General features: G+C 39.3%; 1 protein-coding gene across 1 annotated transcript in view; it reads right to left on the bottom strand.

Annotated features, from left to right (window-relative positions):
• Positions 1-24,687, bottom strand: part of LOC146322979 (electrogenic aspartate/glutamate antiporter SLC25A12, mitochondrial-like) — a 43,101-nt gene that overhangs the window by 1,870 nt on the left and 16,544 nt on the right. The window contains exons 8-17 of the mRNA XM_084725155.1: positions 22,142-22,235; positions 19,746-19,830; positions 15,872-15,953; positions 12,798-12,956; positions 11,775-11,827; positions 11,478-11,558; positions 5,288-5,428; positions 1,364-1,502; positions 900-1,058; positions 665-755 (exon numbers count right to left, since the gene is read on the bottom strand). Coding sequence (XP_084581281.1) covers positions 665-755; positions 900-1,058; positions 1,364-1,502; positions 5,288-5,428; positions 11,478-11,558; positions 11,775-11,827; positions 12,798-12,956; positions 15,872-15,953; positions 19,746-19,830; positions 22,142-22,235 — 1,084 coding nt within the window. The remainder of the gene's footprint in view (positions 1-664; positions 756-899; positions 1,059-1,363; positions 1,503-5,287; positions 5,429-11,477; positions 11,559-11,774; positions 11,828-12,797; positions 12,957-15,871; positions 15,954-19,745; positions 19,831-22,141; positions 22,236-24,687) is intronic.

The following is a 24,687-nucleotide window of genomic DNA, read 5'->3' as shown; positions in this document are numbered from 1 at the left end:
TGTGACGGTGTACATGTGCAAGTGTACAGCACGTTATGGCGTTAGGAGACTTGGGATTACACCAGATGAGCGTTATGGAAGCATTTTATGTTTTTTTTTTTTTTTTATGTGGTTTTTATCTGTTTGAAAACTGGTCACCATTCATTTACATTGTGTGGGACATTCTGCAACGCTGTTTTCCTGTGAAATTCCATCAGTGTTTTGAGGACTAAAAAATTAAACCTGACCTTCAATCGGCATGAGGGTGAGTAGATTACCACTAAATTTTCGGGTGAACTTTTCCTGTAATGTCATATTTTTATTTCTATACTTGGGTAAAGCACTTTTAATTCCCTTCTGTCTTAATAGCTCTATATAAATAAACTTTGGCAAATGTAGTATGATAGCAGAAAGTGGCTCCTACATGAAACTCTTGAGTAACCAGATCATGATTTTTGGGAAGGGTCACTGCCGCTGAGTTTTTCAGATGTGCTTTTTTGGCACTATGATCACTACATGCTGAGTCCCATCTAGTTCCATTATATTCAAGAGAAGGCAGAACACAACTATCTCGATGGATAAACAGCACTACAGGTAAGAGGAAAAATATGCATATTTGATTTTGGGCTGAACAGTACCTTTAACAAGAAGTACATACTTGTGCAAATAGGGTTAAGGTACTTACTGTCCTCCAAAGTCGATGTAGAACCATCTCTGCAACAGCTCGTAGGTCACCAGGGTCACACCAAACTGTGGTGAAGATCTGAAGACGCGAGCTAATGGAGGACAGTTTGAACATAACAATGTGGGATTTAATATTTCTGCGGTTCCTTCAAGACAATTACAGCTGCCGCAGCAAGCCCCATTTCCCAGTCATGAAACCACTTATGGGACTGTTGAGTGTGTGTGTGTGCATTTACCTCCTGCGCCCTTCCAAAATGCCCTGAAACCTTCCTCCTTGAGGATCTTCCTGAAGCAGTCGATGACTCCGCTGTATGTCGTCTGGCCTGCTCGGGCCGCCACCTGGAGCCTGGTCTTGATGACATCGGCAGGGGTCACCAACGAAGCTGCTGGTACACCTTAGGAGACGTTTCACAACAGACATAATGAAGCGCTTTCACTATGCACAGATGGTGTCACATTCTGACAGCCCTGCCGCAGCATCACGCAGGGCTGGAGATGGATATAGCTGTATGTGTGATATGACAAAAGCGCTGTATATACAGCGAGGAGGCTATTGTGAGGTTCAATGGATGGAGAAAGCACAAACAAGGAGGAAAACATTTCTTGGAGAGGAAACTGTGACACAGCCCTCAATTAAGAAACGAAACGTGTTGCTGTTTGGACGTCCACAGACCCTCGGAGCTTTCCAGATGTTTGTTACCTGCAATAGCTCCAGCAGTGAGCAGCTGCAGCGGCCCCAAACTTCCATCCTCATCTGCCAGTTTCTGCTTGGTGTGGGCATAGACAGGGAAGTAGATGGCGGAGAAGGGGATGTCACGCAGGAAGCAAGCTTTGGCTCCCTAACAGAAACAAAGAGAACAATTTAAATATACTATATTCCATCACTCAGAGCAACATTTAAAGGGATATTTTGGAATATTTAATGTCTCAATATTGCTATCATTCAGTGTGGATAAGTGTAGACTGTTAAAATCAATCTCTTGCTCTACAAAAAAAGCATGCACTTTGTTTTGCTTGCATTAAAATACCTTTTGATAGTCAGCGTTTAACCACAGTAGATGCAGGTTGACATGTAGGCATGTCACCCACAAAACAAAAAAACAAGCCAAATATTTCCTAGCTCAAACCAACCGAACTCCATAAACAAAATCAGTCATTTTACGTTGCAGAACACGGGAGTTTCTGGTCTACCTCTGTCTCAATCGGTTAGTTTGTTTGTATTATTGTGTGACTGTGGTGTTTTAAAAAGTCAGTTCGGATTTACCGAAGTCACACAACAACAAAAAACCAAACGGATTGAGGCAGCAGTCAACCAGCAACTCCTGTGTTCTGCGAGGTAAAATGAGTAATTTTTCTTGTGGAGTTTGGTTGGTTTGGAGAGAGAGCTATTTAGCAGAAAATGCTGCTAAAAGGCTGACTGACAAAAGTAAAGCAATGAAAATGTCTAAATATAGCAGACACTTGATCTAATAATGTTTCTTTTTTGTTTTTTTTGGTGGACCTTTTTCAAGTGGCTAAAATACATTTTGTTGCTGATCATGTCCACAGCAGTTTATTGCTTATCTTCCATACAGGTACTCCTCTTTGCTTCTTCAAGCTGGGTACTATCAGTACTTCCAGGTTGAGAAATGCTGCATAAATCCATAAATGTGGGCTATAATGAAGCCTTTGAAAAAAACAACAACAAAATAAACAAATATTTTTTTTATATCATGATAATTTAAATGAATGAATCTGAAAACTTTTCACGGACCTCCTAGCAGACTGCCATGGACCTCTGGGAGTTACCAGACCCTTATTTGAGACCCACCGGTCTGGGGGATTAAGTGGAGCTGTCTTATTCAACCTACAGGGGGGCTTTAGTGTTGATGATGGAGCCAAAGAGCCCCAGGCAGAGCTGCAGCACTGGGCCTCCAGAGAGGAATCCATCACACACAGCGCTGCCATGGACCCCAGTGTGGCTGACTTCTTCTGCCAAGAGGAAGTCGGCTTTTTTTTTTTTTTTCTCTTTAACAAGCCACACACTGTCTGCTCCTCATTAAAATATGGAGTATGAACACATGACTCGAGCTGTAAGTGAAGCCACAAGGATCTGGAAAAGGAGCAGTAGCGAAGCGTAATCCTGCAGTAATTTGCTGTTGGTTGTTGGCCGCAGCTCCTTTTGCATGTTTAACACAGTTTTAGAAAATTGCAAACAGTCAGCAAACAGACTATTTGATCTTGATCCCGATCTCCATTATGTCTACATACACATACAAACGTTTGTTCAAATACAGTAGTATTTCATCTGTGCATCATTATATGAAAGAAAATCACATCATGTGTTTATATACAGTCGTGGAAAGTAAAGTACATTTACCTAAGTACTGTATTTTACATGAGTATTTTATTTTATGTTACTTATTTCACCTCATTTAAGAGAGAAATATTGTACTTTTTGCTTCACTTTATTTTCTGTATTTGGCAGATGAAGTAATTTGCTAATTTGCTGATTTTTTACACGCAAAAAATCTGATATATTGTTACAGATTAACCTAAAAATACAGCTACAAGTAACTCCAACTTAACATACTACCACATTAAAGTATTTAAAAAACTTAATACACAATTAATCAGCATCGAATAAAATAATTTTGTAATAATATAACACTCCAATAGGGGCAACTCTGTAGTATTTATACTACTTACGCTGATAATACTTAAGTACTCAATAAAGGTATTACTTTGCATGAAGAAACTTGTGACTAGGTGTTGTTACATTGTGGTACTGCAACTGTATCACTTAATTAAATTACAAATAACAACTACTTTTAACAAATTAATAATTATTAAATAGTTCCACTTTAATTGTGAGAAGTTGCTCTTCTTTAATGTAAGTGCAGGAAATTTGTAATTTTGACTGTTATGTTTGAAAGCCTAGGAACATCCTTGAACTTGAATTAACTCCTCGAATAATGTTTAACTTTCAACATAATGTCTGATGTTTCATCTAAAGCATGCGTTTTCAAAGTCTGTGGGCCTTCCCTCACACAAAGCTCGGAAAAAGGCGCCCGCCCTTAGTTTATTTGCAAAGTTTTGCTTGATTCTTGGATGTTTATGAGATCATGATTATGTTATTTGACCCCGTTCACACTCAGAGATTGAGCCAAGATAGCCTAATACTGCTGTGTGATCTCCTTTTGATAAATAAAGTTATAACTAATGTAATATTGTTTCATTTACTGAACCTCCCCTAAAACTGTTTGCAGGCCCTGCGGGGGAGGCTTTGAAAACTTCTGATCTCCATGATCACTGACGTAAACCAAAGGTCTTCTAATTCAATTTGAAGGAAACAATCCCACCGTCGTATTCGTCACTCATAGCCTAGATAAGTCCTCTTACTCTGGAAGTTAGGAAACATGGAATAATCACGATCAATTCTACCTCTCCAGTTTGCCCAAAATGTAAATCAGCAGAGGGCACTCTGGGCCACCTCTTTTGGTTTTGCCCAAAGCTTACCAAGTTCTGGTCAGATATTTCTTTTCTAAAGTATATAACTGTGATATAATACCAGATACATACACTGTCATTCCTGGCAGGACCTGATCTCTATCAGCTCTGTCCCACTTACAATAAAAGGAGATACTCAACGGCATGGTTATTGGAAAAAGGAATAATTTAATACTTTGGAAAAATGAGGGTGTGCCTTACTTTAAGATCTGGCCAGCAGAAATCACTGACTTCGTACATGTGGAGCAGGTCCAACACAGCGTCTTTAATAAAATGTGGCCACTTTTTCTGTTTGATCTATCAAAGATGATTAATCTGCACATTATTTTGACGATTAATCATTTAGTCTATAAAATATCCTCACAATCCCACAACCAACAGTATAAGACTCTTCATTTACTTTCAACAATAACAGAGAAAAACAGCAAATCCTTACATTTAAGAAGATGCAACCAGATGTTAAATGATTGACATATTTGTTTGAAAAAGTGACTGAAATGATTAACTGTTTATCAAAATAGCTGTCCATTTCTCTAGGCCAATCACATCATTTATTCATTCATAATTATTATCTATTAAATGGCTGGTGGTGTTTTTTTTTTCTTGTTTTTTGTTTCTATTAATTCCTGAGGGTATGTGGTTTGTTATGTCATTTGTTTACAAAATTAAAAACATATAAATAATGTATTTAAAAATAATAATAATAATGATCATGAACAAAACATACAATCAAAGTTAATATGAGCAGCTGGTAAAATAAACAAAGTGACAATATACTCTGATTGCTGTGGATATCGAGGAATTTGCAAATGCATTTATAGCAAAAATACATGATGATAAAGGCTTTGAGAGTTTGGAAATCTTTGGTTTAGGAACCTTAAAAGTGCTCAGATTTTACTCTTAAAAAGCTGTATGGATCCCGTATGTGAAAGTAAAATCAGTCGCACTGATCTGAACTCTCTTCCACCGAAGCTTTTCCACTGTTACTCGACACAGTGAAGTGAAGAATAAATAAACTCCTCGCGTTGTTCATGTTGTATCTGAGGAACTTAAGAGCACCTCTCCCTGCCCTTGTATGACAGCGAGCAGAGGTTGAAGCTGCAGACGTCATGGAGCTGTGGAGGTGCTGACCTACCTTGTAGAGGCCAAAGAAGCCCAGGTCTCTCACAACATTCAGGGCACTGACCCGGGGGCCCGTGGTGATCTCTCCAGCCACCTGCAGACGGATCTTAACAATCTCCAGAGGATTGGTGAAAATCACCTGGGAACCTCCAGCCTGCAGGACGCAACAAGAAAAAAAAAGAGAAACAATCAAAGCAATCACCAGGTGGGAGAAGGAACTGGATTTTTATCATATTACCAGATTTACTGAAGGGCACAGTAATAATACATGAATAAACAAACCAACCAAACAAGAAAAGTACTTAAAGGAGGCAACAACAAGTTGCTGACAACCCAAAGCTCACCTTTCAGATGTTTAACTTCAGTCTAACTCAGAAACCTGTGTATATAAACCACTCTTTTACTTTTTTAAAATAATTTTTATTTATTTATTTGTGGTCCTGTACAGTTACACCAGAAGAAAGAAGGACAGAAATATCAAACAGGTTTATAATAGCTACTGTGTATCCCTCCCCATAATCCCACTATGTACAAATGGTAAAATAGTAATCAATTTGAAAAGACAAGTTGGGGTAATTTTGTTTTGTTTCAAAACAAAGTAACTTATCTAGTCAAATAAACCTGATAATTCAGATGTACTTGAGAAAACATGTTCAATCAGCTTAAGACATTAAGTTGAACCAACAACTGTTCAGTCACATTACGAACAAATCTGATTTACTTTCACATTTTCTCAGTTTGAAAGTCAGTTTAGACCTGTTTTAAAATGTATTAGACACACTGCAAGCTTTCATCACATATGTTTTCTTCAATCTATAAAAAATAAGTTTCAATCAATGCATGTTGGGAAGTGTGCTGATATGCTGATCATTTTTCTTTAGAAACTTTATTTAATTAGTTGATTGAACTCAGGACAGTACATTTACTCAACTCATCATTTCAAGGTAAAAGAGTTCATGTAAGAAAAACTCATATTTATAAATTCTGAAGTGTTCTGAAGGAACAAAAAACAAAAACAAAAAACACTTGACTAAATAAAAATTGTATATTTATGTCAAGTTAATGAGAAAAGATTAGTTGTCACCACTAAATTCACAACCACACCCATATATTCTTTTCCTGTCTGGTTTTGCTGCACTATTGGTCTGAAACAAGCAAAGCTACATGGATAACAGACTCCATTTGGAGTTTTTACTTTGTACAACACAACAGACACTTTCTTAACAGTTTGCTTAGTATCTTTTTAGAATTGTATGAGTAGCGGCACTTAACCACAACTACGAAAAAAGAAACACACAATTAACAAAAGGAGAAAATAAATCACAGGAATAAGATTCTAACTAAACTAGTTCATATGAGATGGAAAAAGGATACAGAAAATAAATATTATATTTTAATATCAAGGTATTCCCTAAGTGAAACCATCATTCTATTCATTTCTCATTAACTTAACATTAATATAAAAGTTTTATGTATTCAAGTTAATTAAACCTTAAAGTTAAAAGAATGTACTGTACAGAGTTCAATCAGCTCATTAAATTAAGTTTCCAAAGAAACATGAGCATGCATCGTTTGAGCCTTAAAACTCTTCTGAGACCTTATTTTTTTGTAGTTTGGAGAAATCATACTTGATGGAAACTTGCAGTGTGTCTAATAAATTTTATAAGTCTAAACTGACACTTCAAACTGGGAAAATGTGAAAGTAAATCAAATATGTTTGTAGTGTTCATCGGTGTGACTGAACGGTATCTACAGCTTATTGAACCTGTTTTCTCAAGTACTATTGAATAAATATAGTTTAGTTTTTACTAGAGGTTTATTTGTTTTGAATCATTACAAAATTATGTCAGTTTGTATTTTCAAATTCATTCAACTTAAATTTTAAAGCAATGAATGAAAGAAAACTGAATTTTTACAATGTGGAATTATGGAATACACAGTCGCTGTTGTTTACATAAAGTTGTTTTTTATACTTCTGTTTGCCTTTTTTCTAAGACGTAGCTACTGTAAGGGACCACAACTTAGTAAATAAAGAGTACTGAGTGATAGGAAGCAGCTGATAAGTGGTTTATAAATCTACAGATGTAGGTTTCTGAGTTAGACTGAGGTTACAGATCCGAGGGGTGAACTTTGGGTGAGGATGTAATGATGTGTAAGCATTTCTCCCTTGTAGGAGTTTTCCAATTATCTCTGTAAACTTCAGCACAAAAGTTACGTTTTTCCTCTGCTATCTAGTAAGAGAACGGCCTTGACAGGAGGAGGAAAAAGCCGGCATTGATAGAAGAACAACCGGGGTCAGAATAGAGCAGACGTAGGGCAAGTAGAAGCCCCGGCTCATGGTTGAGGGGCTCTGACCCTGGCACCGGCCCTCTGCCCCCTCGCCTCCCCCGAGGCACCTCCTGTGGCAGGGTGAGCGGCCCAGCCTGGCCTCACCCCCGCACACTTCCCCAATTCACCCCGATTCCCAGGGGAGAGCGCTGAATCACCCGCCGTGCCCTAAAGGCACAGCACCCTCTGACTCAGGCACATTTATCACCCTCCCCAAATCGAATCAGGCCCCAGGATGGCTGCTGGTGACATTCAGGGCAGGGGTCTTATCTGTAAACATCCGAGCAAAGGTCTAAAAAAAGCTCCGGCACATTTAGTCATTTTCAAAGCGGAGGGGGAATATCCGCTGCTCTGTAGATTGATGCACTCGTCTCGTCTCTTTTATCTTCTTCAGTTCTCTGCTCTGATGGGAGCGATAATTTAACAAGGCGTCAGACTCACCAGACTTTATACTTTCAGAGAAAAGCACAGGCCCCTGTGCAAAGCGAAGGGGTTTATTTCACATTACTACACACCTTTGTTAAATACTTGATTGGTCTATTACAGCATTCTGAGGTCTGTTATTTCTGTATAACCGACTGTTGCTATGTATAACAGACTGTTGCTATGGACGCAGTTCTGATCGTAGGTTCTGGAGGAGCAATGAAATTATTTGAATTGCATGAAATCATTTTGAAATTAATATTTCATGTCAAATTACTAATCATATTTGGTAGTAACTGTGTAATAAGTGGGATAATGTGCAGTGAGCAGGTCATTACTGCAAAATAAACCCTGACAAGGTGATGCAGGACCCCAATGCAAAGATATTAATGTAAACATGATTTTATTGATTTGAAATTGATTTTATTGCTCTTCTAGACTCTATGAGCATAACTGTATCCCTAGCAACAATGTGCTATAGAGAGATAACAGACCTTAGAAAGCAGTAATTTACCAATCAAAATCAAGTATTTAACAGCGCCGTGTAATAAAAAAAATCTCATTTGTGTACAGGTTGGAAGGGTTACTTTAAAAATGTAATCCAATAGTTATTTTAAAAATATTCAATAATTTCATCTAAGTATCACAATATTAAAATAATGCAACTTCACTGCTTTCCGTTACTTTTGGATCACCTTCAAATATGGTGAAATTGTTTAGCCTCGTGTAATGCTTTATGCTCATTGTAGGTTTATTAAATGTTTATTCTTTAAACTGACAAAAAGTTATTCTGGTCTGGGGCACACCATGCCGGTCACCAGCCTCGCTACCTACAGTCCCAAAATATTTTCAGTAGCAGTATTGTAGCTAACATTATTGGTTGGTCTGTGTAGCTAATGTTAGCTGTTGGTAGGTGTAGCTAATGTTATCAGTTGGTCTGTGTAGCTAATGTTAGCTGTTGGTAGGTGTAGCTAATGTTATCAGTTGGTCTGTGTAGCTAATGTTAGCAGTTGGTCTCTGTCGCTAATGTTAGCAGTTGGTCTGTGTAGCTAATGTTAGCAGTTGGTCTCTGTCGCTAATGTCAGCAGTTGGTCTGTGTAGCTAATGTTAGCAGTTGGTCTGTGTAGCTAATGTTAGCAGTTGGTCTCTGTCGCTAATGTTAGCAGTTGGTCTCTGTCGCTAATGTAAGCTGTTGGTCTCTGTATTTAACTTCAGTAGTTGGTCTTAGCTGTAAATGTTTCTTTAAATTAGATGTTGAATCATTGGGTGACTGTGATTGTGAAGGCAGAACTGTGATGTGCCTATTTTCTGATTTAAAGACAAAATATTATTAATTATTTAATTATTTATTATTTAGTAATTTTCTACCAACTGAAACATTTTTTCACTGGTGTACATGATAATTAACTGGCTCTAAGATTAGCTGGTTTCATGGAGGCCAGAGTGATGCTGTGAGACTTGTAAAGTGTTGTAATGTGTGTGTGCTGCACATGGTACTATGTCGATTATGACTATGTCAGTACAGTCACCTTTTTTGTATCCTATCCTTTTTGTAACTGGTTACACTCCAAGCCTGTTAAGAGTATTGGAAACATCCTCGTTGTCCTGCGTGGGGACGTGCTCTGCGACCACGCCTCAGGTATGTACCGCGTTGTCAAACTCAATCACGCAGAGCTAGACCCAGCTTCATCCAGGACCCTCCAGGGCCTCTTCCTACAATTACACCCTGACAGGGGTCACGGCCCCGCAGACCCCGCTCCTCTGTGAGCAACCTGCAGGCTCTGCTGCAGCTCGGCCCGCCTGTTTCACTTCAACACGGCCAGAAGAGAGGCAGAGTGAAGGAATCACATCTTCAATCTGCTGTTTCACCCAGAATTTTAAAAAAGCCCAATTCAGAGGATGAAAGAAGTTTTCATTCAGGGAACTCATGTAGCGTGGGATGAGAAAAGATTAGCTGACATGAGAATAATGGAATAATTATATTATTATATATGATATGACATATATGGCCAGTGGCTATGATTCCTGCTTAGTGGGATTGTTCATTTTAGCATCATAATTTTCATTTTCACCTGTAGAACAAGATTTTTTCTGCGGCACTTACAGGCATTGAATTAGTAAATGTAAATTAAAGAAGAAGAAGAAGTCTACAACATATTCCTGTAATAAATCATAAATTGACCATGATGTCATCACAACCTAAGGAAACATACTCACTTCTCGCTGCAGCGTCCTTCTTTGAAATTTCCATTCCCCCCTGTTTTTGTTTGCAGTTCATATTATATTAATGCTGAATGTTGAATGAGTAAGTCTTTGTTTATGGGTCGTAAGAAATCATCAATAATCTTTCAGTTAAACAAAATTAAATTAAGCAATATGTTAATGGGGTCTGTCAGGCAGTGAGACAGGTAGTCACTTAGTTCAAACTCCAGAGTGTGTATTTTCAGAGCAGTGGCCTTTTATTTTCAGGATAACAGACTGAACTTTACACTGACAGACAGCTGAGAGTTATAAACAGCTGATAAACTTACAGAGTAGGACTCGTCATTACTTGTCCTTGTCAAACTACAGTGTTGCGATCGTCTTGTGCTCCTGCAGCCTGCAGAACTTCCTTGAGTCTGGGGAGGAGGGAGTGATGGGAAACAACTCGCGTCCATCATAGATGGCTCCAACTTGATATTTGGACTGCAGTACTCATTTAAAGACATTTTAAGACTTTTTAAGGACTTGCAGCCACCCTGATAACAGTAAAAGATGGAACATAGTTTCCAATATTTATTCACAGTAATTACTTTAAAGGAACAATATGTAGCAAGTATTTGTCCAAAAATGGAAGTTCTGCAAGCTGCAGAAACACTGCAGGAGCGCAAAACATCATAAATTGACAATAAAAAGTGACGATGAGACCTCCACTGTAAGTTGATCAGCTGTTTATACCTGTCAGTTGTCTGTCACTGTAAAGTTCAGCCTGTTATCATAAAAACAAAAGCTCACTGCTCTGGAGTTGTACTTCAGTGACTTCCTGCCTCACTGCCTCCATAAACATATGGCTCTATTTAACTGTTATAAACATCTACTCCTTCTAAAAGATTATTAATGATTTCTTACAACTCATAAACAAACATTTACTCATTCAGCACAATTCAGTATTAATTTTAACTCTAATTAATGTGAAATGGGCAAATCAAACAGTTATTCTGGCTGGGAAAAAAAAACAAACATAGGACACAACAGCTGTAGTGTTGTTGTTAGAGAAGCCAGTATTTCAACTTAACATGTTTCCTTGATTTCTGATGACATACTGTGGTGTATTTTATGATTTATTACGGTAAATATATTACAGATTTCTCCTTTAAACCATGTATGTTTTGCATATCTTTCAGGTGTTCCTTTACTTGGTTGTGAGTTCATCTGACAGACTGAATTTAAAAGCTCTCTACAGTAATGCTTACACATCCACCAGCGAGAATCTCTGCAGCCAGAGGGATGGTATCATCTTCTTTGGTGAACTTGTCTCTGACAAAATCATTCACCTAGAGAAAAAATGGGAAGAAGACACGCAGAAAAAAGGCAGATGAGACACAATCGCAATCTTGATAGCAGGGCATTAATGTTAACTTGTGGTTGCAGTCACATCTTGATTGCGAAGAGTGCGTTTCCTCTACGCTCCATGCATGTTTTTCATTCACAGCGAATCACTCGGAGCAACTTTTTTTGAACACTCTGAGCTACACAGTGGAATGACTTGCCGTGAGTTTGATAGCTTTCTCCGGGGCAACGCCAATGAGCTGCGGGAGGAGACCTGCAAAATATTATTCATAGATACCATTAGAATACCTGACAGAGAGATGGACAAAGTCTGGCTCGAAATGAATGCACATTTTTTTTTTTTTATCTTTGCTGAATGAATACATCCACTGACAGCTAGAACAATGTGAGCTGCAGGGTTCTTGTGTGCGTAAAACAAACCCATAAATATTTACAGATGTGGCTGATACATCTGATGCACCAAAAACACAAAGGTCCCATTGAAATCGAACAAAAAGTCCAAAAATATGACACTGCTGGTGCGTAGGGGATCAGCATTGTGGAGGCCTGGGGAACAGAGAGAGCTGTGTGGTCACGGACAAGATCAGGAGGGGAGGGCGGGTGCTATGGTGGCGATAACCGCCATACTGTTTCACCGCCTGTCCTTCATCAAGCCAGATAAACTTCTGAAGGAGCTGCTGAGTGACTGCTGCTGGTATGCGGCCAGAAAACAGCCGAGCGTGTCTGTCTCGGAGTCAATCACCCTCTTATCATGTGCAAGAGAGGAGGAAGGAAGGCAGGATCAGAGCAACAAAGAGCTGCAGCGGTGGAGGTAGCAGTAGATGGCAGTCTTGACTTCCCTCATATGAGCAGCCCGAGGGTTGAAGTGTTGTGTATCACAAGCCTTCAGCACCATTATCACCGTCCACGCAGAGCCAGATCAGACACTGCTGCTGCTACACGAATTCTGCCGGTCATTTTCCTCGGGGAGCTCCCTCCTCCCAGGCACTGAGATAATGAAAACGTGACCCCTGGGTGTTGCTTTATTCACCGCTCAACAGGGAGGGCAAAGGTTTCTGGTATCAATTAGCAAACCATGCTGCTGATATTAGCACACTGACAAATTCTAATGCTTTCCCATCAGACCGTTTGGTTTGCACGAGACCCACATGTTGGCCTGCACAACACTGATTTTTGAGCCCCCCTTTTTTTTTTCACGTGCTGTAAAATCAGAGAAGGATTACCTCTGTAGAATCCGAAGAAGCCCTCGTAACGCAGCACTTTCTTCGCACAGTCGAAGCTGTTCTTGTACATCAGCTCTCCTACGAAGGAGCCGGTGGAGCGCTGGTTCTGCATGCGTGTCTTCACCAGGTCAATGGGGTACACAGCCGTGGCACCGGTGGCTGCAAAACACACAAATTTGTTACTGGTTGAAATCTATTTTTCTCATTTATTGGCTTCCATTCTTGTATCTGGTTTTTCTTGGACACATACTGAAAACTGTGAGGGTTACTGCTGCCACTAATGACTCTTTTCATTATCAGTTGATTGTTTTGTTTATAAAATGTCAAAATAGTAAATTAAAAATGGCCATTATGATTTTACAGAGCCCATGGTGGCACTTTAAATTCCAGTTATGGACTTGAGAGTCCAAAACCTAAAGATAATCAATTTACTGTCATGTATGACAGAGGAAAGCTGCACATCAAGGTGGTGCCACTTCTTATTTTTTGAATTTGAACACTTTACAAAAATGATTAAAAAATTATATTAACTATATTAAGAATTGCACCCAGATGCTGTATCTTTGTGTCCCAGGTGCAATTTTTGTCGTTCCTCACATTTGAGATGCTAAAATTAGTAAATATTTTGTCTTTTTACTTGAAAAATTAATGGAACGATGAATCGATCATTGAGTCATTTTTTTATATTAATTTATTACTTTTCTGTTTATCAACTAATAAATGTACCAGTCATTTCAGCTCTAAAATTGAATTTTCTTGGTGTGTATCAGCCATCTTGTCACCGTTTCATTTGTTAGCGCAAAAAAAGTTGTACATTAATAATTATGTAGATATGTTTGAGAATTAACTATTAAAAACAGTACCACTTTATAATAAGGGTACCATTACAAATTGTTTATTGTATATAATTAGGTTTTAAACACTTTATAAATCATTAATAGGCTATTATAAACATGTTATAACAGAGTTTTCATATGTGAACGTGGGCTAACTATTTGGCAACATCCAGTTACTGCTTACTAATTAATCTCAGTAATGAGTTTTACTTTTATAACCGGCAAAATGAGTCTTGTGTGAAATAGTGCATGCTCAAGGTAAAGAATACTGCCAGAGCCTTTGTGTATAAATACTGAAACTTTTGACTATTTAGATCTGCTGTTGGTGGTTAAATGTTCGTAACTTATTAATAAATATGCGATGAAGCTGACAGCTATAAATGCTGCTGAAGAAGAAGACAAAGTAAGCAACAAGATCTGAGACATTAGGTAAGATCACTGTTGCCCTTTTTATCTAACGTGTTGTAACAGCTTATTAAAGATGTTCAAAGTATTTACAACCTCATTAACAACCTAATTAAAAACCAGTTATAAATTATTTATGAGGGTAGTATTATTGTGATGTGGTACCAAAAAGAAAACTTGCCGGTCGTCTGGTAACTGTGGGAAAACTGTCTGGAGAGAAACCGCTGCGGCAAGTTGCACTAAACTCAGCTCTCAGCTTTACTCGCCGTGTCTTGTCTTACATCAAAGGCTGCTGTAATGACTCTTCACAAACAGCTCAGTCAGCACTGCGGCCGGGTGAGAAACGGCACATTGTCGCCACGAGGACATGACGGTTTCACCATAAGCCTCGTGATATTAGGGGTGTCATGATTTCAAAATTAAATCGAAAATCAATCGAAAAGGACTTTAGAGTGTAGCTTACTTGTTGTTATATTACACATGTACCGTATAGATCAGAGATTCCTTTTATAACCACTTCTGATTGCAAAAAAACATCAGAAAACAACATAACATGACAAAGGGAGAAAAAAATAAACTGGGATGTGAGAGGATTTCACCACATCACTGCCTGCCATCATAAATGTAGGGGATAATGGACAGTGAGCAGGTCATTATTTGATGATTCAAGACCCTGCCAGGGGTTTATTAACCATTATTACATGGCTTTGTTAAATATTCGATTCTGATTGGTCAGTTACAGCATTCTAAGGTCTGTTATTTCTGTATAACAGACTGTTGTTAGACTGACCTGTAAACAGGTCATAAAACCAGCGATCTGTTGATCTTAACAAATCAAGACTTGATAGTTTACAAATGGCATAGACATCGGTGCATAAAAAATATGTTCAAATCAAAAAATGGAATCAAATTGTAGCAACTGCGCTGATTTATGTGGCTGCCTGTCTCACTGTCTGCCAGACTCCATTAAAAAAAAATGCTCAATTTAACCGTTATAATCATCTACTCCTTATAAAAGATTATTAATCATTTCTTGTGACTCAGAAACAGACATTGCTCATTTGGCAAACATTCGGCACTAATATGAACTCTAATTAACATGAAATGGGTGAACAAAAACAGTAATTCCTGCCCAGAATAGAAAATTCAGAGGGGAACACCACAGCTGTAGTGTTGTTGTCAGAGAACTGATTATTACTACCCAGCATGGTTCCATAATCTCTGATGACATATCATGGTCATATCATGGTCATAGATCCTTACTTGTGTTGTATCAGCTCTCAGACATATGTCACTTTAGATAGACGCATCTGCTAAATTAAATTGTAAATTTTATGATTTATTAAAGTAAATATATTACAGATTTCTCCTTTAGAATCAAAAGTCAAATTGGCTCGTGGATTTGGGGAATCATGACACCAGTATGTGATAGACATTTCTTTGTGACCCCTGACTGAATTGGCCTTTGGTGTTTGTGGAGAGCACACACACACGCACACATATGCACACACACACACACACACAGAGGGTCGGAGTGTGTTCCTATCTGAGGGGCAGTTATGTCAGACGTTCCTTGTATCAGTTCCTTCCAGTGTAATTAGACGGAGATTCCAGAGAGTGCGGTTCCGGAAGATTTGTGTCATTCCAAAAGCTCTGACTCCCAACGACAGCCTGGAGCCACCGGTGGCACGGCAGCACAATGCCGGAGCCTCACATCACAACCCCTCTCCCCGCCGCACAATGGCCTGGCCCCGGGGCCTCAGCGCGCCAGTCTGGCCGGCTAAGGTTACCCCTCGGGCGGGCCGGGGGCTCCGCCGCAGACATGTCACTCACCTCCAGCGATTGAGCCCAGAGTAAACCTGTAGGCAGACTCCGCAACCTGGAGCCAGACGGACCGAGACGTTTCGTGACCGTGCTGTATGGGAGAAAGAGACACCAGTGGTCAAATGAATCTGGAGAAAGACGGGGAGGAGGGGGGGAGGTGGGGGGGATCAGGACACTAACCATGAATTGGCCAGCTATTAAACTATAGTGAACCAGATACATTGTGGAAAGAAAAATGCTACTCAGCGGCGGAGGAAGGCGCTGGAATGTGGACATGTCATGTAACGTCTGATTCATCATCGTCAGTATTAAATGTCACAGACAGACAGAGCAGCCCTGGATAAATGACTGTGTGAACCTGTAGCTGCAGTTTTCCACACATGCTACATGTGGGAGGCTTAAAGCTAAAGGTCCTCTTTTATTTTAACAACAAAGTATAATTTCTCTGGTATCGACTTGATCTCTGGTTTGGTGTTTGATGTTGAAAGCGGAGCCCCTTTTGTTTTCACTGTGGTGCAGAGGAACAGATTAGACCCACAAGCCTTTTCCATGTTCAGATAACTATCTACATGAATATTACACAGGCCGGGCGAGACCCTGCTAAAGCACGTGTGTGTGCAAGTTGAGGCGGTGACTATAGCTCAACCGATATATACTGGCTGACCAATATACAGGCCGACTAGGGCTGCAAATTTTGTGGCTTTCCTTAACAGATAGTTGAAAACGTTAACAATCGATCAGTCATTAACAATTAATAAGGTAAAGTCTTTTTCTCACTTTAAGTTTTATTTAAACTATTAGTTCTATGAAACATCACTTCATGAAGCGCAAACAATTTCAACAAACAATAATAAAACAATAAGGCTCTCGCTCATAATGACGGCTCTTGTCCACCTGTTCTTATTCAATAAAAGGCTCAAAACAATATGAAATGGGGTGGGATGTGCAGATCTCATACGTTACTTTATAACGTTTACGAGGTTTATTATTAGAAGGTAGATCAAGTGATGTGAATTGTTAACCTTAAAATATCCTATTTAGTATTATTGTAGTATTTAGTATTAGTAACTTCAATCAACTAATACTTTTGACCCAATATTAGCCTATCACAGTCATATTGATCAAGTATCAGCATATATGTTGTCCAATAGGCGCCTGTATGACAACATTCTATTATACAGATTTATTTTATTTTGCTTAAATCTATATATTAATCATTTAATGTTATCTTTGGTACTATTTGTGTTTTTTTATTTATATATATATATTTTTTTACGATTATTCAAAATAACAGTTGAATAAAATAAAATAACTGTTTCGGTGTCTTGATGTCACTTTGGATGAGGTTGTTCCAGTATCATATACCAGCATTGAATCGGCGTCTGATACTGCCTAACATGCTGATATCGGTATTCGATACCACTTAATTTATTAACTCTAAAATGGGACCCTGCTTCTTCCCAGCAGCGCCATGTACGACATTTTTCCCCCCGGCGTGGCGAAGTCCCGGCAGGGCTATTCAAGTAGGTCAAGTAGGAAAAATCACTCTGGGTTTGTGGGCTACACAGAATCAATGGCTACAAACACATCTTACGGTATAATGTTAATAGAAATATTACTACATGGAATAAACTAGCCACATGCATCACTTTAATGGTATTATAATCAATTCCAGACAGCAGCAGATGTCCAAAGTGCAGATGTCTCAAAGTAGATCTGTACCTTGGTTTTATTTATCATATCATGTACATGCCGGTCTGATTTGCAGGCAGCCTCTTGTGAGCCACAGAATAATTCAAAAGGGCCGTATCTGGCCTGCAGACTGCTAGTTTAACAGGCCTGATCTGTAGCATTCATTGTCTGTATGTATTTGTTCACATTTTTAAAGAGCTTAACTGGAGCCAGACCAAACGACAATAATGGCAATCGAATCACATCAGTACAGGGTTAGTAGCATGTAGCTGTTCAAAAACAACAACAGTAATAATAATAATAATAATAATGATAATATACATTTTTATATACTTTTTTTTTAATCCATTGTATTGGCTCATACGCAAAGTTTAGGTATCAGAATCGGTATCGGGAAGGAAAAAATGGTACCCAAACATCCCTGATTTTCAGGACCACACAGAATTTGGATGACACCTCCACAGATTTTCTGCAGATGTTAAACGAATGGAGATGCCGCTTGTAAAACTCAAGAGTGTTATCAAGCATCTTACCAGTTCTTTATTGACCTATTTGTTTGTATATGTGTTAGAGTAATTATTGGGGGTTGATTTTCTGCTCCACACTGAGCCTTGCATTTTAGCAGCCATGTGTCCAACGTTTTGTGCAGCTTGACTTTTCCAATAAATGTTCACTTTGGTTGAAGTGTGTCCTTATTTCTGCTCAGAAACAGTCCTTGTTATCATAAATGAATGTGGTCTATCAAGTAGGGCTGCACAATTTGGTAAAAAAGTCATACTGACTGAAAACGCGATATACGACACGATTAGTGGAAATGTTCAATTTTGCATTACAATTTTCATGTTCACTGAAAAAAAAAAAAAAACTATTAAAATTTGTGATGATGTGATATTTATTGAGGTCTGCACCAAACAAACATGTTTTCTTTCATCTCGAGAACAAGATTTGTAGGCCAGGTCATCTACGCAGCATAACAGTACCTCATTAATGTGCTGTTTTCTCATATATTTTTCCTTTTTCAAAAAAATTGTGATTTGGTTCTGGTTCTGCGATTGCATTTGACCATGCTGCACTTTTATTGAGTGCGCAGCCCCAGTTGATCAAAGGGTTTAAGCTAAAAAAATATTCAACAACAGAATTCAGATTTTCGTTCTGGATCATCGCTGAAAACTGTAAAATAATCCACAGATTCTGTCTGGGCCTGCTAATTTTGGACAATGGTTTAATTTTAAACCGGAAAATATCCTGCCTCCATGACTTATCTTTGTCCGATGTGTTTGGTAACCACATCTGAGGGTTCACTGCAAAAAAATCATGTGTTCATGTACAGTATATATTCTGTATTCTGTATATTATATTCTGTATAAAGAATATCAGCCAGTATATTGACGTCAGAATCTTTTTACTCCCTAATATCAGTATTGGCCCCCAAACTCCAGTATCGGTCAGGCTCTAACGGTGAGTAACTTTTCCCGAACCAGATGAGAGGGGAGCAGGGCAGATCAGCCTTTTCCTCTTTTTTCTTCTTCCCAGATGCTTCCAGCGCAGGGCTGCATGCTAACAAGATCGAGGTCTTGATCAAAGGGTTTAAACAATTAGCCTACTTCCACTAAAGGGCAGGCCTGAGAATCACAGCATCACCCCCCCCCCCCCCCCCCCCCCAAGAGGAATCAAATTCCAGACCTCTGAGCAGCGCGAGTCCCAGGAGCACGAGTGGCCTGAAAGCTCTGACCACAGCCTGATACGGAGCCGTGTTATCCGGTGGAGGCAGGAACTATTTTGTTCTCCCGCATCCACCTTGACTCCGACTCCCCTCCCGCCATTAGCAGACTCTGCTAAAGGCTCCTAAAACTCCTCAAGCCCCACACTGATAAAAGCCTCTTATTAGCTTCTCAGATGTGTGATTGCAGCCGCTGTGTATGTGCAGCCATAGTGAATAAAATGGGGAGAGCCTTTCATGGAGAGGCGCAACGCAACAATCCATTCCTCTTCTATAACTGTAATTGGTGTACTTTTATCTGGGAGTTTAAGTAATGCACTTCACAAGGGAAGAAAAACATGGGCACTCTGCTAATTCAGACTGTACATGCTCCCCTTTTCTGAGAAGGAAGCAGAGGGAGCCGAGGAGAAGTCTTTGATAAAAGGCAGGAGGATGTAAGGTGTATTAGACGAGTCAGTCAGGTGAGGCTACCTGTCTATGGGCCTCTGCGTGGTGGTATGGCATGGCTCCTTCCTCCAGCGGGGCTATCCTCTCGATGTCTGCGTGGTTCAGCCGCCTTAACGCACAACAGCGGGGGAGGGAAGGAGGGAGTTAGGCCAGGAAAAAGCACTGCATCTCCTGTGATGTAAGATTTTCCACAGACCTTTTACTGGCACATAACTCCATGTTACTGCAACTTTAATTTCAGATTGTATAAACAGCAGACAAACAAAGCTGGATGAGCGCCCGTGGCCCGGCCAGTAAATGAAAGTGTTTTGTTACTGAATGTTTGAGACACAAATATTCCCCACCGGCCTGACGCATCATAAAGTCTGAATCCATGTTTTATGTTTGTCTTGTAAATCAGCCAGTGGAGCCACTGTTGTTAAACTGAATGAGCAATAACTTTATCTTTATAGCCAATAAACAGACCTGTAACATGTTTATCCCATTCATGGTGGAATAAAAAAATAACACGGTTTCGTATAAATGTTTTGAATACACTCAGTGGATTTGAGGAGCAGCAGCAGCACCTACCTGGGTGATCGCAGTGGAAGAGTTAAGTCAAACAAGTTTTAAAGGTATAGTACGCAGGATTTTCATAAAAAAACAACAACATACAGACTCATATGAAGATAATCTCTTTATTATCACCTAGAAGTGTGTGGTGGTGTCTGTATCTGCGTAGATCCTGTCCTCTGCCTGTATGTTTCTTATTTTCTTTTTATTTTGCTGTGCTTGGGACGTTCTGAATGAATATTTTTGAACAAAAAGTTCAATATCAATATCGAGATTTCTGGTAGATAATCATCAGTAATATGGATATAAAGACTAAGTGGATTAAGACAAATAATAAAACAGCTAAAACAGTAAAACAGAAAATTAAATTTACACTTACGCCACATCATGATATAACAATATCCAAAATCAAAGACAGTATCTAGTTTCATATTATGATACTGACACACATAGATACATATATTGTTAGACTTAAGAGACTTGACAATATCGACTATCTTTCTGGTGCATTTACAAACGACAGTTGAAAAATCCTGCATATTTCACCTTTAATTTCTTTAATTAAAGCTGCTTTTGGTTCATTTTTAACAACTTTACTGTACGTTTAGTACCCTAATGGAGGCAACAGGTTTTGAAAGTGGTCCAGTATCAACGGGAAGCGCTGCACCTGGCACAAGTAAAACTAAGCTGCAACTTAATCCCACCGGGCAACTGTCCACTGTCAAAGTGCATCTTCTAAAAGTGCTTGTCTTTGCCACTGACAGGCTGACCTTGTTATTCTGAGTGTCTGACAACATTATGGAAAGGATCCACACACAGAGAGAGACCTTCTTGTAAAGAGTAAGATATGTTTTGTTCAACGAGGAGCAGCTGTTTTATTGTTCCAGTCAGACTAACCAGACTCCCTTTGCAAAACTAATCTTAACATTGTCACCTTCATTAAAAATAAATAAATAAATAAAACTCACGAACACCTTATTCTTTTTCCACTGTTCCAATAATCACTAGCTCTGGTTTGGTGGAAGTAAAACCTTTATTCACTGCATTAGATGTGAAAACATATACGACATTTCTCCCCTCTGCTTCTCTGATGTCTGGCGTCTGTCTCACTCCTCTTCTGATATTTTCATATCTAATGCAGTAAAAAAAAAGGGTTCATATTACCCAACCGAAGAGTTGAAGATTGTGGGAAGAGGGAAAGGAGGAGCCAAGACAGTTTTATTTTCCTTCTGTTGAGTTTGAATGAAGGTGACAATGTTAAAATTACAGTTTTTGCAAAGGGAGTCTGGTTAGTTTGACATGAGCAATATAACAGCTATTTCTATTTTAGCAAAACTGTCTCTGCAGCGATCCTTTCTATAATGTTGTCAGACACTTTAGAAAACAATCTGAGTCTGTCAGTGGCAAAAACGAGCACATTTAGGTGACATATTTTTTACATTTTTTAGTTAATAATTAATTACGTTGCAGCTCAGCTTCTGCCGGCTGCAGCGCTCTCCCTCAGTGCTGCACAATAAGATGGGTAAATAAGGTCCAGGTTGAAAAATACCAAAGTGACCCTTAAAGCTACCATGAACCAAAAATCCATGAAAAATTATACATGTGCTTCTAAAAATGTACAAACCTTTTGTCATAATCACTAATATTAATAATTCAGTTTTAAAAATTCCTCTCAAATGTTTTATGGCTGACAGACATAAATGAGACACTGTGTGAAAGGCCAACATCAGCACTTTCAGATGCTTTTCTCAGCGTCTCTCTACATAACACATAAGTAAAGCTCTGTTACTGTAAGTAAAACATCATTGGTGTGCTCAGAGGATGAATAAACGGACTCCAGAGGGTTTGAAATCAAGTGATTCACTTACCCGGAGTGAGAGTGGAGGCCGACGAGCTGGTACAGGATGTCAATCTCCATTGGAGTGATCTGACCAAACTTATTTGCAGCATGAACAAACTCCTCTAGGAGGATGCAATAAAGAAGAAGAAGAAGAAAATGAAAAAAAAAAAATGCAACCGGGATTTCAGTCAGCGGAAACCTCAACACATTAAAGTCAAACAGGAGGCTGAAGGGTTAACCACGTCAGGTTGTTTCTACGGTGTCAAACAGTATTTGCAAATACTCTCATTTGTTTGTGTGTTACTGTGACTGCTTGATGCTAAATGGGGTGTATATATCTATAAGGGGATTACAGAAAAAAACACTTAAAACCATTAAATCAGCTCAGTATGTTTGTTGCTTTACCTCCTTACCCTGCAGTACACTACCTGAGCAGGCAGTCTCTCAGCAGCAGCCTGTGTCACTCTTTTATATGTGCTCTATAGTCTGTTCTTTACTGTTGCCTACTGAGAAGCTCCATTACCATCAGGTGGTCTCTCTCAAAGGAAACCTAATGGTAGCTGTTGGAGGGAAAAGAGTTTGTTATTCACTTCCCCCACAAAGACCTTCCTGTCAGGTCCAAGCATCCTAACCTTTGCTTACAGGCCTGCTTCTCACTGCGATGATGTAGCCCTCTGTGACCGACAGCTGAAATGTGAGAGTTTGTTTGACATTAAAAAGTTGTCTGATCTGATATGTTTGGTAGCACACAAACAGGATGTATTTGCAAATACCATTTGACCAATGTTTTGTCTAGAAGGAGGGAAACTATGGAGAAAAAGGAGAGGAACAGTCTATAGTTTGCATCTCAATGGGAAACAGTTAGGAGCAGATGAGGCTCACAGTACAGCTATCAGACGCTGTTCAGACCTGATGTTAACGTGTCTTTGGTGATCCAATCACAAAGGGACAGCTCTAAGTACTGATGTGAATGCACCCCGGACGCATTCGAGATCCGATCGCTCAGATCGCTCAGATTCTGATGTGGATGTGACCCTGTTTTCTCAGCAGTGTGTACGCAAAGGATTGCCTCCTCAACTGATATCCTGCTAAGTACATCATTTGGTCCATTGTCATGCAAATTATGTATTTGGGCTCTTTACCTTTAGTGGATGTTTGTGAACACACTAGTAACCGAAACATCACCAGACGGCCTTTAAAAAAGTGCTATTTTGAGTGAGGAGAAACTTTTGAAACTTTGCGAAACGCTGTCTACAACAAATACTTAATTATCTGGGCCTTATTGTAAATCCAGCAATTATTATATGTTAAGATATTTCATCTTTGAGGAAAAAAAAAACAGGCATCATGGATTTTTATTTTTGATGAAGGGGAACAGATGTGGAGATCAACACACACGTGAGTGGAGTGGATTTATCTGGTCTGCTGAGCAGCAGTTTGTAAAGTGAAGGAACTGCGGTGTTGAAGGACGCTCGGAGGTGCACGGCGTCCGTTGTGTCTGCAGCTGCCTGCATGCATGTCGATTTGGGAGCAATCCAGCTTGAATACCAGTTAAATAGTGGACTGGGATATCTTCATATCTCCAAACTCTCTGGAGAGTCCCAGTAGCCAAGAAACCAACAATGGTGAGTACTTGCAGATGATGGGGATTAAAACATTTTGTGTCTGATCTAAGCTGAGGCTCCAGAACTGCACACAGGTTCTGCCTCAGTAACTTAATCATCTTTGAGTGCAAACACTTAAATGAATAAATAGCTGTATAACATTTTCCTTCTGGGTTTTTACATCATTATTAACATTTCAAAGCACAAAATGTGAGTTGGATTTGTGCGTACTGGCTTATGCGTGTTCTCAGATGCTTGCAATTTTGATCTTAAGAACAAATGGGAAGTATGAAAATACACATAATTTAAGATCAAATCTGTTCATATGGGTGGCCTGGCACCTCAGTTGATAAAGCGTCTGCCCCAGGTGTATCTTCAGCCATCCTATAAATTAAAGGCCCACCCTTGTATGAACGATTAACGCATGAGGCCCACCGTGTCCATTTGTCCCAGCGTCTTAATGGATACTACTGCTGGGCCTTCCATGTCTGGAAAGTGAAGTCAAAGCAAAAGTAGCTTGAACCTGCATTTTTTCTAATGACCAGCAGGGGATGACTCGATTGGTTGCATAAAGCGGTCTGATTGTACAGAGGCTCATATGACCCTGCTTCTCACTTGATTTATGACCTCAGTAAACAGTTGCCTAATGAGTTTAACTAAAATAAATTAACAAACAGTCCACTCTTTGATTTAAACGGCCAATTGGACAGTAATGGACATTCAACTGACAATACGACCCACTTTTTTATTTGCATATAATGCAGAGAACTCAGATCCAATCACTAGTGGTCACTAGAGACACATCTGGAGATGCATCGTAATGCCAGGTGTGAACCGATGCTGTCCACTAATGACTGGCTCACCCTGGACGCATGTTAATATCAGGTCTGAACAGGCTCATGGTTACACAGGTCTACATGTAGGAGGTGATCTGATTACCAGGTTAAAAATCAGGTTCATTTACCTTAGC

Source organism: Lutjanus erythropterus, chromosome 8 (genome assembly GCF_056507025.1).
Source record: "Lutjanus erythropterus isolate fLutEry1 chromosome 8, fLutEry1.hap2, whole genome shotgun sequence".
Classification (NCBI taxonomy): domain Eukaryota; kingdom Metazoa; phylum Chordata; class Actinopteri; order Lutjaniformes; family Lutjanidae; genus Lutjanus; species Lutjanus erythropterus.
This window is presented reverse-complemented; position numbering and strand designations above follow the sequence as displayed.